The sequence below is a fragment of the Pundamilia nyererei genome, unplaced genomic scaffold (assembly GCF_000239375.1).
Source record: "Pundamilia nyererei isolate P.nyererei 1_Seehausen unplaced genomic scaffold, PunNye1.0 scaffold00053, whole genome shotgun sequence".
Classification (NCBI taxonomy): domain Eukaryota; kingdom Metazoa; phylum Chordata; class Actinopteri; order Cichliformes; family Cichlidae; genus Pundamilia; species Pundamilia nyererei.
The window spans coordinates 2855786-2873477 of record NW_005187454.1 but is presented as its reverse complement, the minus strand read 5'-3'; the positions used below and the strand labels follow the sequence as shown (position 1 = coordinate 2873477).

General features: G+C 43.4%; 1 protein-coding gene across 1 annotated transcript; it reads left to right on the top strand.

The window, feature by feature from the left end:
- Positions 1-526: 526 nt before the first annotated feature.
- On the top strand, positions 527-14009 carry ptar1 (protein prenyltransferase alpha subunit repeat containing 1). The gene is made up of 7 exons (XM_005733628.2): positions 527-645; positions 6144-6313; positions 6627-6693; positions 8075-8179; positions 8582-8825; positions 10246-10601; positions 10915-14009. Exons 1-7 carry the CDS (start codon positions 560-562, stop codon positions 11291-11293), a joined length of 1407 nt encoding a protein of 468 aa, XP_005733685.1. The 5' UTR covers positions 527-559; the 3' UTR covers positions 11294-14009.
- Positions 14010-17692: the final 3683 nt, after the last annotated feature.

The window sequence follows — 17692 nt, the reverse complement described above, 5'->3', positions numbered from 1 at the left end:
AGGCCTGGAGGGAGCCAGGACATCAGGAGCGAGGATCATAAGAAAGCTCGACGTTTAATCGCAAATGAACAAGAATTTAAAGGATTCATGAAACCAGAATGATCTGTATTCAGGAAACTTGTCTCAAACCAACTGTTTGTAGTCGGAGGATATAGCAGTGTATGCAGAGGTGAGGTTCAGGGAGGAGGATGTGTAACAGTTAGAATACAGATTAGTCCAAGTTTGGAATAGAAAGGACAACATCAACCCATGCAAAAGGCTTTCATCTGAACCAATGAACTTCATTTCTATTTGAATGGAAATGGAAACATCTCATCATGGTGTACGAATAATGATCGCAATAGAACAGTAATTACAGCATTAATGGACAATAGAAAATCGTGTTGAAATGATCGGAGGGGCACAAGAGTTAATACGAGAACAGGTTTGGAATAAGCGATTTGGTCAACACTCCACACCAGTTGGTGGCGGTAATGCACCAATTCGTTGTTTGCTAACCGCCAATAAAAACAACGAGGAAGAAGAAGAAGAAGCAGCAGAAGAAGACGGTGCTCTAAAAATGGCGGAGTCGGAGGAGGAGGTAGACGTCTTGGTCCAGAGAGTTGTCAAAGACATCGCGAATGCATTCAAGAAGAACCCCAGCATGTGAGTACAGTCGGCTGCGAACAAGCTGCGCTGGGCCCGCAGGCCTGTTTCACACGCAGCGGCTCCAAGGCTCGGCCACGGCTGATTCAGGGTTCAAATTATGGGCGTGGACTATTACCTGGAATCGGAACTGTCTAGATGAAGTTCACATTTAGACACTTAGTTTTATTTGTTCTGTTCAGTGCGTGAGACACGATGTCGTGGGATTACTGTTTACTTACAGTTAAATAACTTAAAACATGCATCAGCGGGATATTTCACGACTTTAGCGAGCTGAGCTATGCAGCTTTGAAAATGCGACATCCCGATCATGTTGATTCATTAGTGGTGTTATTGTTGATTTCGCCGGTGACTGAACTGGGATGCTTAACAGTTGTTTATGATGGTACCGAAGATTTGCATGCTATGAGAAGCACGTGATGTCAGGTCGATCCTGTGTGATAGTATGTTAAGAACTTTAAGGCTGCAGCTATCAGTTATCTTGGCAATCAAATATTCTGATGATTATTCTGTCGATTAATCGAGTAATCTGATACTTTTGTCTTATTAATGAGCACTAATCAATATCCCAAACAGGAAAAAAATAGGGCTTTCAAAAGTACTCACTGGTTTAGAATTTGCTATGTTTTAAAAGGACTCGCACTGATTCTTCCCAGTAAAGGTTTTAATGGTGACAACAGGAACAAGTGTGGCTTTTTGACATGCTGCGAAAATGTGTGTAAAATGACATGTGGCTTAAATAAGATATCAAAGTACAGAGTTTGAGACAAGGATTTTTAAAATGTGCTCGATGAAGTATTGCAGCTTCTAGTTTAGTGTGATAACCACAGATTTTCAGCTGCTTTGGGGGAAGAAGAACCCCTCAGTTTGGATGTGTTTGGTTCACTTTTAAGCAGGGATGGGTATTGATACGATTTTCACGATTCCATTTTCGATTCTGTTTAACGATTCAATTCTTTATCGATTCTTTTAAAAAAGGAGAACACTAAGGTCGATTAGCTCAGAACTTTGTTTTATATCTTCTCTTTGAACAAGATAGAAATGTAGGAGTAACATGGCCTTACAAACCCAGCAGTGAGATCTTAAGAGATCCAGCCTTCAATGGGGCGTCACAGGGTCCCCGGGAAAAACATTGTAAATGTAAAATAATAAAATAAATATTCTTCTGTAGCAATAACAAAGTATAACATCAATTATTCAGTAGCAATTACACAAGAATATCCAGTAATGTCCCTGCCTACAATTAAACACATTCACTTACTGAAAATCATCTGCTGTGGCAAACGGGTGCAAGCCTTTGACCACAAACTGAGTCACTGCTCGGTGACGTTCGTCTATCCTGGCCTGAAAGGAGACGCTGCCGGCAGACTGCAGCGAGAACTGCCAGCATCTGAGCCAGACTCTGTCTGTCTCATCATGGTCACTAAATGCACAGTAATGGCAGGTTTGTAATAAGGCAGATCGCGCTAACATAATATGCACTGTTGTTGATTATTTACCTGCCGCATTAACGGGAGAGGACGTGCAAACGTTACCGCTGCTTAGGACTGCTCGATTATGGCAAAAATGATAATCACGATTATTTTCACTGAAATTGAGATCTCGATTATTTGACGATATTATTTAACCCTTTAAGACCTACTATAGAACCAAGTCCGCCAGAGCTCATATTATTTTTTTTACATGCTGTAGTGCCATTTTTTGGAGCATTTTAAGTTGCTATACATCAATACAACTGTTATAGCCCATATTTTAATAATATGTATGCATTAAGTCCATCGTAACTACATTAATTGCAAAAAAGTGCAATAAACTACAAAAAAATTGAAAATAGTTTTTGTTTTTTAACATATATTTCTACTTGGAGAAATTTAAGAGTTTTATCCCTCAAAACTTTAAATACAAAAAAGTTGCAAAAAATAGTTTACAACAACAGGAAATTTATTTTGAGTGTCTTTATAATTTTATTTTGGAGATACAGCAATTTTTATATACTGCAGGAAAAACGAAAACAATCCTATGATGCAAATTTGTTTAATTTATTAAATAATAATGCTCCATAAATAAAATACACCAATGTTGTTTTTGTGCATAACACAGAGCAGCTATCTGAACGCTGCTCCAACAGAGGTCGATTATCTTGTTAATAATTTCACCTCCTCACTACGTACGACTCTGGATACTGTACTGTAGTATCCAGAGTCGTACGCAGTGAGCAGTAGGGCTGGGCCATATCATACTGTTCACGGTAATACCGGTATAATGTTGGGCATCGATAAGAAAATGAAATATGGCGATAGAATATGGGTAAAACGCTCAGTGCCTTTGTTTTCATACGCACATGGCGGCGACGCAGAATGAGGAGGGCAAAAGCGGATTGTTGAATGAAACAATGAACCAGAACTGGTTTGTAAAAATGCTGCAGCTTCACTGGTGTGGAACTGGTTTAGCTTTCGTCCGTCAGATACATAACAAAGCACTATTTTTGGTAGAGCATGCTAGCGGGCCGTCGTTATTACCGTGTGAAAATACGGCGCACTTAAAATCCTTTGATTTTTCTGAAAGTCGACAGAGCCCCTTATAATCCCGTGTGCCTTCTGTATGAACTCTGGTTGTGTTTACTGACCTTGAAACGATTTTATGTGCACGGCGCTCGAAAATCTGTCAAATGTTTCAGTACGACTTTGCTGAGCTATGAAGCCGCACCGCTTGATGGATTGTCGGAGCGTTACGGCTATCGTAGGCGGAGCCTCGCGGAGTGATACGTACTGTGCTTCAACATAATGTTACCGTATTGTGTGTGTATAACCTCTTCTTGGTAAATGGTAAATGGCCTGTATTTATACAGCGCTTTACATATCCAGTCATCCACCCATTCACGAACACATTCACACACTGGTGATGGCAGCTACATTGTAGCCACAGCCACCCTGGGGCGCACTGACAGAGGCGAGGCTGCCGGACACTGGCGCCACCGGGCCCTCTGACCACCACCAGTAGGCAACGGGTGAAGTGTCTCGCCCAAGGACACAACGACCGAGACTGTCCAAGCCGGGGCTCGAACCGGCAACCTTCCGATTACAAGGCGAACTCCCAACTCTTGAGCCACGAAGTGTTGTGAATATTATACATGGTTATGCTGAGGAATCGAGGAGGGGCCTAAGGGTACATCTGTCACCATCTTACATGCTGTGATTGCAGCCATTCCCCACCTCTCTGTGAATGGGACTCATGGACATTGATCAGTGAGCTTTGATCGGTGGTTGTTGATCAATGGTCATGTGAATAATAATGATGACGCAACTGCCCTCCCAGCCCATTGTTCCTTCAGGGCTGGTTTCAGTCATTATGCAAATGTGCTGTTTATAAGATTGAAACCTGCAGTCAGCTGAGACTGAAGACGTCACCTGATGATGACGAAGCGTTTCTCCCACAAAACGCTGCGTCCAGATGAACAGAATCAACCTTTGGAGATTGATTTACTTGGATGATTGCACGTGCATCAAGACATTACTGTTTTTACTTTTGTGTAACTTTTGTACTTATATATATTTTCCATCCAAATAAATGGAGAATATCTTCTTCACATGCTCTTCACACCTCCAGTATTTTGAAGCTTAACTAGTTCAGCATACTTTGACCTAGAGATGGAATTCAAACTTTAAACAGGTCCCAAGACCTTGATCTACTAAGGTATTACTAGGATTTTAGACAGTTTTATGACATTTTCAGAGACTTTCTGAGATTACTGCAGAGAACCTATTCAGCTCTATAAATTAAAATTCTCTGAAAATTTTAAGGTCTTTCTTTGTTTTGTCCATCCATCCATCTTCTTGTGCTTTATCCGGGGCCGGGTTGCAGCAGCCTAAGCACAGAAGCCCAGACCTCCCTCTCCCCAGCCACCTCCTCCAGCTTGTTCAGGGGAACACCAAGGTGTTCCCAGGCCAGTCGAGAGATATAATCTCTCCAGCATATCCTGGGTCTGCCCTGGGGCCTCCTCCCAGTGGGACATGCCCAGAATACCTCCCTCAGGAGGCGCCCAGGGGGCATCCTTGTCAGACGCCTGAACCACCTCAGCTGGCTCCTTTCGATGTGGAGCAGCAGTGGCTCTACTCTGAGTCCCTCCTGGATGTCCAAACTTCTCACCCTATCTCTAAGGGAGAGGCCAGCCACCCTTCGGAGGAAGCTCATTTCCGCGGCTTGTATTCACGATCTCGTTCTTTCCATCACTACCCACAGCTCATGGCCATAGGTGAGGGTAGGGACGTAGATCGACCGGTAAATTGAGAGCTTCGCTTTTACACGCAGCTCCCTCTTCACCACGACGGACCGGTGCAGCGTCCGCATCACTGCGGCCGCTGAAAACATCAAAACTACGAAACGACACACGTGGAACTAAATGGATTTTTGCATTACTGATTCTAAAAAGAAAAAAAATCTTGAACAGTTAATGTCCCATCCAAAAGTCTTGGATATGATTGATGAACCACAGAAATTCAAATATGGGTGCTTCTAAAATCACACCCTTTATTTTCTGCCCAGCTGTGAAACCTGCGAGCCACTCTGGTTTCATGCTTCCAGAAATAAAAATAATTCTGGAAGGTGGAGCCAGGACTTAGTAATACTACAGAACAGTGTTAAAATTCAGACTGCTGATGAACGTGAACTGTAGTTTGTGTCTGTGGAGACACTTCAGCTCAGCATGAACGTCGGTGTTCGTTTAATGATGCACAAACTTTGAGCAAAGGACACTGGAGAGGCATGGCCGGCAGTGTGGTGACATAGTATGTTTAACAGCCCCCCAAAGAGTGCATTGGGACCAAGATCAGAAATAAGCAACATGTTCTACTTGAAAGAAAACATGAGATCATTTCTTGGAAATGACAAAGTGAACTATCCAGTGTGTTTTAAATGGACGACTAAACGGCTACAGATGTGTACAGGATCCATCATCATCATTACATCATTAATCATCTAATAACTTACCTGAATTTGACCTTGTGTCAGATATCTGTGATGTATTGATTGCTATGTTGTCCCAGCAGCATGTTATTGTTTGTTATAATAGTGATGGATCCCAAACAAGCCGCTGCACGGTGACAGCTCTGTAGATCTCACAGCACTAACCACACGTCATAGTACCATCATATGTTACATGTAAGCTGGGAGACGTGATTGGGCTGTCGAAGCTTCAGCTGATGTACTGCAACATGACCTTGTGTGGCAGGTTGCCATGTTTCTGTCGTACTGCGTTTATTTCAGCACTGCTTCAGTTTGATGAGCTTCAGCTCCAACTTTTGTTTTTCTACATTTTTGAAAAGTCAAATTTCAGCAGATTAAGTTCATTAAAGCTTTTTTTGTTTGCTCATTACTTACTGCTGCTTGGTCCACTGGTTGATATGGTGGTAATCTAATTGTGGTCTTTCCTAATTTTCGACTGGTTGGTTACTGTAACGTTTTCCCTTGTTCACCCTCATTGTCACTCTCTGCTCCCTCAGTGATGAGATCGGTGTGATCCCGTGTCCAGAGGCTCGCTACAACCGCAGTCCCATAGTGCTGGTGGAGAACAAGCTTGGTGTGGAAAGCTGGTGTGTTAAATTCCTGCTGCCGTACGTCCACAACAAGCTGCTGCTGTACCGCCAACGCAAGCACTGGCTGGACAGAGAAGGTAGCTCGATAACAAAAGCGATCCCAGAGGTGGAGTAAAAGTAGTCTGTAACTTTTGTTTATTTAATGCATTTATTTTAAAGCTGATAAAGGTTTGAGCTTCCAGTCATGGTCAGTTAATGACCTCCTTGTTTTATTGTTTTATTTTTATTGTTATTGTTAAGCACTTTGTGCAGCATCGGCTGTTGGAAATGTGCTATATAAATAAATCTGACCTTGACCTTGTTTTGTCCTGCTTAGTTTTAAACGTGTTTTATGCTCCTGTTTTTTCCACATCAAAGTGAAGCAACATCCTGTGTTTCCTTCTGTCCCAGCTTTAGTGGATATCACCTGCACTCTGCTGCTGCTGAACCCAGACTTCACCACTGCGTGGAATGTCAGGTACAGGTGGAATGTTCTGATAAACGTGGTTATAGTGAGAGCGATGCTTTCCCTTCATCTTTTCCAGCGTGTTTTTCCCTGCCTGTCACACAGGAAGGTTTTCTTGATGTCAGGTAACATTAGCTAACAGCAGAGGTCTCAGGTGAAACCAGACCCCACTCACGTCGTCTGTCAGGTGAGCTCAGTGGGTCACAAATTGGGGTGAGGCAGTGATAATGACGCACACCTTCTTTCACACCGAGGCACATCATCAATAGTGTTCCAACGACCCTCAAAAGGAACAATCCCCACTAGGGATTAAATACTGGGACTCTCCACCGCCTGGTTTTAGAACTGAAGAAGCTTCTTTGTTTAGAGAGTCCAGTCACTTTCTTTCCTTAGACAATCCTGGCAGTTTGGCATCCTCCTGCGTTATCCCACTGTGTCCGTACCACTAATACTAATAATGAATAGTGTCAGGATGTAAGGATCTGTCAGCACACATAACAAAGCTAATGCTTTTAACAGTTCAACTGTGATACATTTGTGTCTGATTGGGGCGGCTGTGGTGTGTCGACGAATCAGAAGGTCAGCAGATTGGTTCCTGACTCGTCCAGTCAGCATCGAGGTAACCCTGGGCGAGATGCCCAACCCACCGACGCATCCATCGGTGTACATGGATGGAGCATATTTGGATATGTGTATGGATGGACTGTGGCTTTCATAAAGAAGTTAAGAATAGATGAGTGATGTGTAATGGTCAGTGTGACTCGCAGTACAAAGTGCGCTGAGTGCTCATCTGAGTAGAAAGGCTCTAGAGTACCAGTCCAGTTACTATGTGACCATTATCAGTATACTGGTTAAACGGGGTGCAGGCCTAACCTGGTGCCTGGGTTTGAAACTGCTGCATGTCTTCACTCTCCTGTTTCCTGTCATCTCTTTATAGTTTTCCAGGATAGAAACCAACTCCAGAGTTTCATGTGTCAGACTTTCAGATCAACACCGACCGTGTGACCATCTGTTTGTAACAGAGACACATTTGTAGTTTGTTCAACTCATTTAAACCAAACGTGAACAAAAATCATTTTCCTGTTTGCAGCTCATCAAAGTCTGGTGCAACAGTTATTCACAGGCATTAGATCATGTCCATTATGGGATGTCACGGATGGTCTTACTTAAGCACATCCTGCTTTTTAGAAGAGTCAGAATTAAAGCACGATCAGAGTCGAAATGACCTAAAAGATCAAACGAATGATGGAGACAAAATGTGGACGTTGCTCTGCAGAGTGTCAGAAACCATCTTTGATAAGAGATCACAGCATGCATGTGCTCTAACTGAATCTGTGGCTGATAGTCTTTATATTGATGGATTTACTGTCATCGTGCTTTCCTGTTATTGCAGGAAGGAGTTACTGCAGTGTGGAGTCCTTAACCCAGAGAAGGACCTCTACCTGGGCAAGCTGGCTTTGACCAAATTTCCCAAGAGCCCAGAGACCTGGATTCATCGGTAAAGCCGCTTACGCTGCTCCTGCTGTAAACACTCAGATGTTCCGAGCTGCTTTCTTTGTGTGCTATTCAAACTCCTCTTAGACTACACTTTATTTTCAACAGTTTTCTAACAGTAGCACTGTTTGTGCTAAACACTGTAGGCTGAACAGGGAATATTTTGGCTCCGGGAGCTGAGGGCAGCTGCATTCAGACCATGTCGATGTAAATGACTGGTGATAGATTTCCTGAGATCATTGCTAGGTGGAGAAAGGTGTTTTAATCCCGCTGAAAAACAACAACGATGTTCTAAGGCTTACAACGAGCACCGAGGCTCATGTGGGATGCTGTTCTTCCTGTAAAAGCAGTAACGTGTACAGAGTGAGTGAAGCTTTGTAACCCAGCGGCTGGTGTCTTCCTGCAGACGCTGGGTGCTGCAGCAGGTCCTGAATCAGGTCTCTACTTTGGACCACAATAAGAATCAGCAGCAGGCTGAAGCAGTGCAGGCTGACGCTGAGAGAAACGAGCAGCTCGGTGACCGCTTGGCCAGGACGCTCCGCCAAGAGATGAAGGTGTGCTCTGACGCAGCCGGCCGCTATCCCAGCAACTACAATGCCTGGTCACACCGCATCTGGGTGCTGCAGCACATGGCCAGGGGCAATGTCAAGGTAGCATTTCAGTTACTCATTTAGCTTTTCAGCAGTAATTAGATTATTATTTTCTTCCCTCATCACACATGTTCTCTTTTTATTTAATGTAGTTATATTACTGATGCCTGGTGGTATAAAAGTGGAGCTGCTGTGCAAATAATGTGGTGTAACTAAATAAACACTCGCTAAGAAATTTAAATGAATCAAAATGATCCCAGCTGGATGTCATGTAGCACTTATGTTTGAAATCAGCTGGCACAGTCATCACAGAGGAACTCTGTGTAACTACATGAGTAAGGCAGGTTTCTGTCTTTAAACCAGTGGTTCTCAAAGTGTGGGGCACCCCACTGCAAGTTACCTGGGAGAAAAGTCACGCGGAACGAACACTTAACATAACATAAGTGTTTTTGCAGCAGTTACGTTAATAATATGCACGCCCACTGAAAAGCTGCAGCGGCGTGCGTACGTCGACAACCGCAGTAAAGAAGTGGACTGAAAAGTGTGAACATGTGGGCGGGTCTAGAGCGATATGACCAAAATCTCACATCCCGACATAAGACATCTATCGTCCTGGTAACGATATAAATCACAACAATGTAACATTTTCTGTGAATCTCGGGCAGCTCGACTTGTGTGAAGTGTTTCCAGCTGGGCGTCGTGTATCTGGAGTCGAGGGTTTTAACGATGCATGAAACGACACATTTTTAGACATAAGTTGTAACGGCGCCGTTTTCTTTGTATTTCTTACACGGCGTGCTGCGGGGGGAAAGCCTGTTCTAACGTTTGAGTCTAAGGTTTGTGTTTTAGCACCTGGCGTCTTTTTTGCTTCTCATCCGTAAATACTCTGCATCTTTCACGTGATTCAGTTTATTTTGAAAAGTCTCAGCAGGATCTTGAGCTTTATTGTGAAAGGTTTATGTGGAACATAAACAAGCGGACACGCGATGGTGTTACCATCGTGCATAAAAACAGGCGCTTGTCCGTCCGTAGTGTGGCTATATTAAATATAAGAGAAAGAAGAAATGAATACAGTCACTACAGTGACATCAGAACATGAACAAATATCGCCGTAAACAGTTTATTTTGCGACACCACGAAACAAACGACAGCGTAAAATGAAACGACAGACGTTTTTATATCGTCACACGATATATATCCTTATATCGAACAGCACTAGTCGGGTCTGTCGCGCATCGTTGACAGCGGTGCCGACACCCAGAATTGGGGAATGACAGACCCGACCACACGGCTTATAGAGACGTATTTCTTGAAATTTTCTTATTGTCTTGTTCTTTCTGCGAGCTGTTGAACGGCCATTCAAGGCCCCCCACGTTCAACTTTATTGATTAGCTAATAAATGAAGTGAGAATCTCTGTTGGTTTGTTGATGTTCAGCTTCTGCTCCTTCACACGTACCTTTGTCGTCATGATTCTGGCAGGTGTTCCACGACGAGCTGTCCTCTATGCGCCTCTGGGTGTCCATGCATGTCTCTGACCACAGTGGCTTCCACTACCGCCAGTTCCTCCTTAAGGAGCTAATAGCTGAAATCTGCAAGAGGCCAGCTCGCACCTCCACCAGCTGTTCACCCCAGCGTGGGTGCAGCACAGTCCCAGAGGGCAGCCGCCCACACGGCCGCTCTCACAGTAACGGGGAGCCTTCAGGACAAGAGGCGGGCGGCGAGGAAGACGGCCGCGCTGACTTCACTACAGTCCTTCAGCTCTTCCACCAGGAGATGGACCTTTGCTCAGATCTGATCCAGTCCTTCCCTGGACATGAAACACTCTGGAGTCACAGGTGAGAGACTGTTGGTTCACAGCGACTGCAGAATGGACACAGACGTCATATTTAAACGAGGAAGTCGGGTAAAACCAATGTGTTGTCTGTTCCTGCTGCACAGTCGGTGGCAGGTTGTCGCTGATTGCAAACATCGTTTGTGAGAAACAAGTAAAAAAATTAATTGTCCTGATAAATCATTTAAATATTTCTTTTGCATTAAAACATTTTCACATTCTGGGGCTGTTTATCCCTGAGCCTATACAAATACGTTGTGCACAGACATGTTCAGCGTTTGTAATAATGATATTGATATACCCCCCGTGTCTCTCAGGCGGCATGTCTTTTACTTGTGGGACCAGTGGGTGAGGGAGCATCAGCATTCCTACAGCAGAGGATCCGACTGCAAGTTGAACCATGTGACGGATCCAGACCCAGGAGTGCCAGAGATCAGCTCTCAGAGCTGTGCAGGCCACAGTGTGAACGGACAGAAGCACGCTGGTGAACCTATGGAAGTAGATGGGCTGTTCCTGCCAGACCCCCACAATAGTAAGAGACTGAAGAGAGGCGTCCTGCTGCCTTGCCCCCCCACCCTGCCTACTGAACTCAGCTTTGTAAGCAGTGTTTTGGGCGGCTGCTGTAACACCGAGCAGAGACACTTTGCCCTGGCCTACAGGAAGTGGTTGGATACGGTCATTGGGCTGCAGTCCTGAGAGAGATGCTGACCTCCTTCTTTCCCCACACTGAAGCTGCCTATAGACAGTTAGGATCAGCTTGCCTACACGTAGTGCAGACTTAAACAACCAGTACTTCAAAGCCAGTGATGAGTTTAGAAAAGCGGTCATTGAGCAGCGGACTTGGAATCTGTTTCCTAACAATTAATAGGAGAGGACTGGATGTTCCTTCTCAGAAACATCTGGATCCTCTGAGCCAGTATCCCTTCAGAATGGAAATCAGCCCTCATACCACCTGTTGGCTCACTGTTATCTTCAGGTGTTTCAATACCTCAGGTACCTCAGATTTCTAGTTGTTTGTATGTGTGTGAGGTTTCATGTGCATATCTTCTTTCCCTGCTTCTATATATATTTAACAAACAAACATAAATCTTTTCTGACTGGAATCAGACACTTACACAGCGTAACCACTTTATACACGTGTAAGGTTCTGTGTAGGCACGAGTTTGTGGCATCATTGGACTAAAGTCCAAAAATACTTTCCGGCATATTGAAGTGTCCTGGCGCTGAACGGGACTCTGGCACCTCGCCTGGGCTTCGGCTTTCAGCCTGTATAAGCATGAAGTCTGGTGAACTGGTCTTTGATAGACACATAAACAGAGACGTATGTGAAGCAAACAGTAAGCAGTGACTTGAGCAGGTATGAAGCTGCAGAACCTTCAGGCTTGCTTTGGCCTGCTGCAGGTTAACGACTCTTCTTGTATCAGATCATCACTGCATCACTTTTCCGTCTTAGCTCTACTTTATATTAGACCTCCCTCAGTCGTCGGGTAATACCGACCTGAGCGTCAGCTGTAACAGCAGGTTAAAGCACAGCTCCTGACTCTGGATTTCCATTCTGAAGGTGGTAACACGTGTTACACATGTTACTACTCGCGGTTGATTTTCTACCCTTTAACTTCACTGGTCAGCAGCTCTCTTTGTAGCTGATGCAAAGTTAGAGTAACAGGAAACCAAAAAGCCAGTCGCTTATAGAGAAGTTTGATTTGTGTTCAGAGGTCATCACAAACTCTCCTCCAACCTGAGCAGCAATGAACATTTATTGGTCCTGATGTTTGGACGTTTGTCGATCTGTAGCAGAACATTCACCGGTGCTCCTGCTGCTGCTGCTGCTGTTACAACACTTTGATTTGTTACAGCTAGAAACTGCAACAAGTGAAAATTAAACAGCACTTTTAAAATGATTGGTGTAGTTTTGTTTAGCGAGGGTAGTCGGTCTACACCAGGGGCTCAAACTCGCGGTCCGGGGCCGCAGCGGCCCGCATACTGAGAAGAAGCATGACGCAGTTTAAAATCAAAAGCACAACATGACTGACTATGAAGACGACACGAGCAGAGAGCACAGACCTGCTGAGGCTGTCGGTGACAGTCGCACACTGTGTGCACTTATTTATTCTGTTCTGTACAAACACAACGTGCGCGCACACAGAGGACCAGTGTGTTTGGAAGGCTTCAGCTAAGTTTGCAGTTTTGTCTGATACAAGATCTGAAATTTAAAAAACAAACGAAACATTTTAGGAAATATTTGTTTGTTTGTTTTGTTCTAGCTGAACACTAACGTGTGAGACGACAGCGCCAGCAGCGGCTCTCCGCTCGTTTCAGTTTGACCCCCTGATCTAGACCAAAATATTGGTATTAACTATTTTTTCCCCGTTGTTATTTTCGCATCAGTGCCTCATTTGAAACAGTTTTAAAGCTCCGATGAACTTTAACTTGTCCTAAAGACTTTTTAAAGGCATTTCCTGAAAGTATTCTGACTGAAGGAAGTGGACAGGTACAGTCTCACACGTACTCACACCTGCAGGAGGCCAGGTTTCACAGAGTTACACAGTGTATGTGATGGTTTTTGTTTGATAGCATTCGAACTTTTAACATGAATGAAATCAAAAAGCTAAATGCTCATGTAAACACACGACTGCTACAGATGTTCAGGTTTGTCATCGGTACCTTCCACTCCGTCCATGTCGTTTCTCCTCGAAGAGAAAGGATGAGAGTGACATTTACATCTGAAGCCTTTACAGAAGCTGCCTGATTTGTAGTGAGTGTGAGCTTGACCAGCAGCTACGTTTGCTTTTTAACATCTACCTGGTGACAGCGAGTTAAAGGCTCGCCACTTTTCACTGACACGTTGACCAAGTATAACACATTCTTCTTCTTCTTTTGTCCATCAAAGTTTTTATGTCTTTTTAATGTATAACAAGAGTTACTGTTACTCTAACACGTAATCATTGTCAGAACCACAGCTCGCAAACGGACGCAAACTTTTGGCGTACACGCTCATGTTTGCAACGCTTTAGGAAACAGCTGCTTGCACTGACTGACAGAGCTCTGCTACATAGAAGGAAGTAACACAATGCACCTGTTTAAAGGAAGAGTCAGTAACACTACTTCAGCAGCTCCTGGGAGTGATGATTCATGCTACTATGCCTCGTCTTTTATTGTGAAGGGACTAATCCTCAAACCTGGTTTCTGTTTTCCTTTTGTAAACGTTGCAGTTTGATCGACAATCTTATTTTTCTTGTCTATCCAGTATTGTCATAGTTTATGGTCACCGTAGCAACCATAAACCTTTGTGTCAACACACGGAGGCCAAATAGCTTCAATTTACACAGCTGATGTTTCATAACTCTGCCCTCGGACACATTGTTACTTTTTTAAAGGTCGTGTGTGTGTGTGTGTGTGTGTGTGTGTGTGTGTGTGTGTGTGTGTGTGTGTGTGTGTGTGTGTGTGTGTGTGTGTGATCACCTCTAAACACTGTACATAATCACAGCATTAATTATCTCAAAGCTTTTCCTCTGTCACGCGCTCTGTCGTGTGCTGAGGAGGATGATAGGTGGTGATATCGTATCAGGCTGTGCGCTCAGCTGCTGACACGAGCTTTGATCCAAGACTATCTATGCAGAAATGTTTGTTTTAGAGGTTCAACCTGCTCCTTTTACTTTGTTGTGATATTCGCTAATGAATAATCCTTGTGGTCTTAATTACTATTTATTTCAGGAGTGAAAGTATATTATCTTCCAGTGCTTCTGTCATCTGCTAAACAAGATAATAAAGCTCATCTCTTCATGTCCACTGAACGATCTGTTGTAATTACTGCACATATTTATCTGCATGTATCTCAGATACGGTGTGGGGGAGGGGTCCATTATTTTATGTTCATTATGTATAAAATGAAATATTTACATCCTTTATTTCATTTTGATTTCATTGGTATCCTGCCCAAGGATGTTTAGACTGGAGCAGTGAGTGTAGGAAACAACGCCGTCTCTGTCGCCTGCTGTCTGCAGGTCATGACCTCCTGCTCCACGTTAACAGATGTGGGTGGGGTCAAACTAAAATAAGATCTCCTCTCAAATTTCTCCCAAAAGTGCTTTCTGACATTATTAGTAGTTCTCACGAGGCTGATTTCAGGTTTGATTCTACTGACTGACTTGCTGTGAAACAGGCGCGCCGGGTCCTCGTGAGCAGGATGCTGAGAGAAGGTCGAGCTTTACTTCCCAAAACCACAACAGTTTCAAAGTGACTGTGAGGAATTCACCAGTAAACTGGACCAAGTGAAGACGTACGTGTGTTTAGATGCTAGTAAGTAATAAATACAAATGTACAGATCAGGTCATCCTGAGAAAAAAGTCCAAATGTTTAGATCTGTTCTTTTTTGAGAAGGAAGTTGAAATGCGATGATTACAGTTCGTTTCCAGACAAACTGCCGTGGTTGCTATAGAGGTTTTACACATGACGTCATGCGTGTGTCGTTCAAGAGCTGTCCGCCATATTGGACGCGATAACCACTTGGGGTCATCCAATAACAATGTTGCTGGTTGCAGCCACCCACCTCTTATTTTCTTAAAGCAATTAATTTACAGTCTGTCAGTAATAACGTCCTGAAAGATACAAGTGTTGGACTGAAAACGAGTGGAAAGTTTGAAGGAGCTTCAGAGAACTACGGCTCGGACGCTCTTTATAACTGACAACGTCTCAGTGCTTGGAACAGAACTGTAGCTGCGTGAGGAGACTGACACTGTAGGTTAAATCATTTGTTGTTGGTGGATCTAACGCATGGCGTGCAGCGCCTACTGAAAGGGATTACAGTTTGAAAATGTTCATCACATTGGTCAAACTGTTTTTCTCCTTGAACACATTGTTTTACTTCATCATGCATTCCCGTGTGTTCTCCTTTCACCTGACTGTGCGACTGTTTTCAAACACGTCACCCCAGAAGAGGCGGGCACAAAACAGCCTTCAATTCAAGCAGACCTGGAAGAAAAAGGAACGTAATGATGAGCAAGGAGCAGCTCACGCCGCTGCTGGCTTATCTGGACGGCCTGACAACACAGCGTTAGTTCAGGAGATTCAACAGGAAGAAGACCACCTCGCTGTGCCCTGTGTCTGATCCTCCTTCGAGATACTCTCAGAGTGTATCAACTCAATCCAATATGACTGTAAATGACATCAACCAATCAGAGAATGCCAAAATCTCAGGACGGAGACGTTTGATTTACCATCTCGATACGAACAGCAGATGTTCCTGCTTCATACACGATGCAGATAAATGCTTCACTGGTTTACCCAAATACAACGTATTACTAACAGTATTCATGTTTATCAAGACACACCTGGAGGATATTCAGTGTCAGCCTATCAGCAGCTCACCTGCATACTACTCAGGCTCAAAGCAACCGTGCAGTTCCTTGGATTCGTGTTTGGGGTGCATGCTTTAAAAGTCTCACATGTGTTCATCACACTGGGATTGATTTAGCCTGAGCGGGAACACATACAGACTTCACTGCCTGTGTGAACGTTCCTAAATGTATTTCAGTCATTGTGACAGGACAGGACCACAGACTGTCACATCACAAACTCCCAGCTGGTGATGTGGTACCAGCAGATTCAACTTTCAGGAAGCAGCTTGGATAGTGGAACCTGAGAACGCTCGAAACTGGCATCGCTGTGCTACAGGAGCCAGTCCCTGCAGCTAAACAATGGAGTTTACCACACCTGACAACATCGTACACATCGCTTGTGCAGTGACTAAGTTTGTAACAACATAATATTTCAGATGCATTTTATCTCTCAGATAATTGTGAAATCTAAAAATCTCAATGTATGTTCCTCAGTTTGGTGTTTAGCCCTGAACACAAGAATGTATTTTGTAATTCTTGTTATTTCAATAAAAACTATATTTTTGCTTCTTTATTTCATTACAACTGTGCAAAGTGTAAATAATATCAAAGTAATATCTCTAACTGTAAATGGGATCCTGACCTCAATTAGCAGAAGTAAGAAGTCTAAAGTGTCCAAATCTGGTCATAGATGAGGAGTAGCATCCTGATTTTATATAAAGTCCCATTTGAACCATTTGCAGAAACTAAAGATGAGGATGGATGGTATGTTCTAGTTTCTGGGAGGGAGAGGAAATGAGCTTTTTGGCTGTATGTGCCTCAGCAGGTAATGATTTCCGTTTTTACAGAAATATTTTTGATTTACTGGTTGGTTCAAGAGGTGTTGTCGTTTGTGGAGGAGACTGGAACATACGGCTTAATCCCAGATTAGACTCCTTCACAGCAGTCCCTTCTCCCTCCTACATTAGAAACTCATGTCAGAATAAGTGAGTGAACCTCAGGAGAGATTTAGGGACCAGACTACACTCACACATGTGCTGCATTCCAGGACGGACTTTTTAATTTAAGAGAGACTGTCCCAGAAGACCAAACTGCCAAATAGGATGTATTGACTTATGTGATCGTGCACCTCTACTGTTACCGCTGCAAATGAATAACAATCTAAGAAATGGATGATGGAGGCTGAATACTGATGTTTAAAACAACCAACAATTTACAGGAAAAATGAAAGAAGAAGAAATCAACAGAATTATGGTGGAAAATGACAGAGGAGAGCTGGTCTGACTCAGGTCATGATTTTGTGTGTTGTCGTTGCTCGTCACACCTGAGGGTGGCGCTGTTTGCTCTCTGTTACTGTCTTTGTTGTCTATTGTCTTTATAATCACAGAATTTCATCAGGGATTATTAAAGTATCCTGATTCTGATAATTCCCTTTTTTAAATTTAAGACATTGCCTATTTGCGAATTTGTTTGGAAAATGGTCACAGAATGAGTGGACGTTAAACATGAGAATTATTTTAGTGTTTCATTTGTTCCTGAGCAAACTGATTTAGCTGACATTCATCTACAGCTCATAACTGGATAGTTTGATTTCACTTTGTGTTACTGAAGAGCTTCTTATATGTGGAAATGAATCTTTCACTCATGTTTGTGCTCTAATGTTCTAATTGAATTCAAAATCCTGCTCCTCACATACAAGGTCTTAAATAATCAGGCCCCATCTTATCTTAATGACCTTGTAGTACCATATCACCCTATT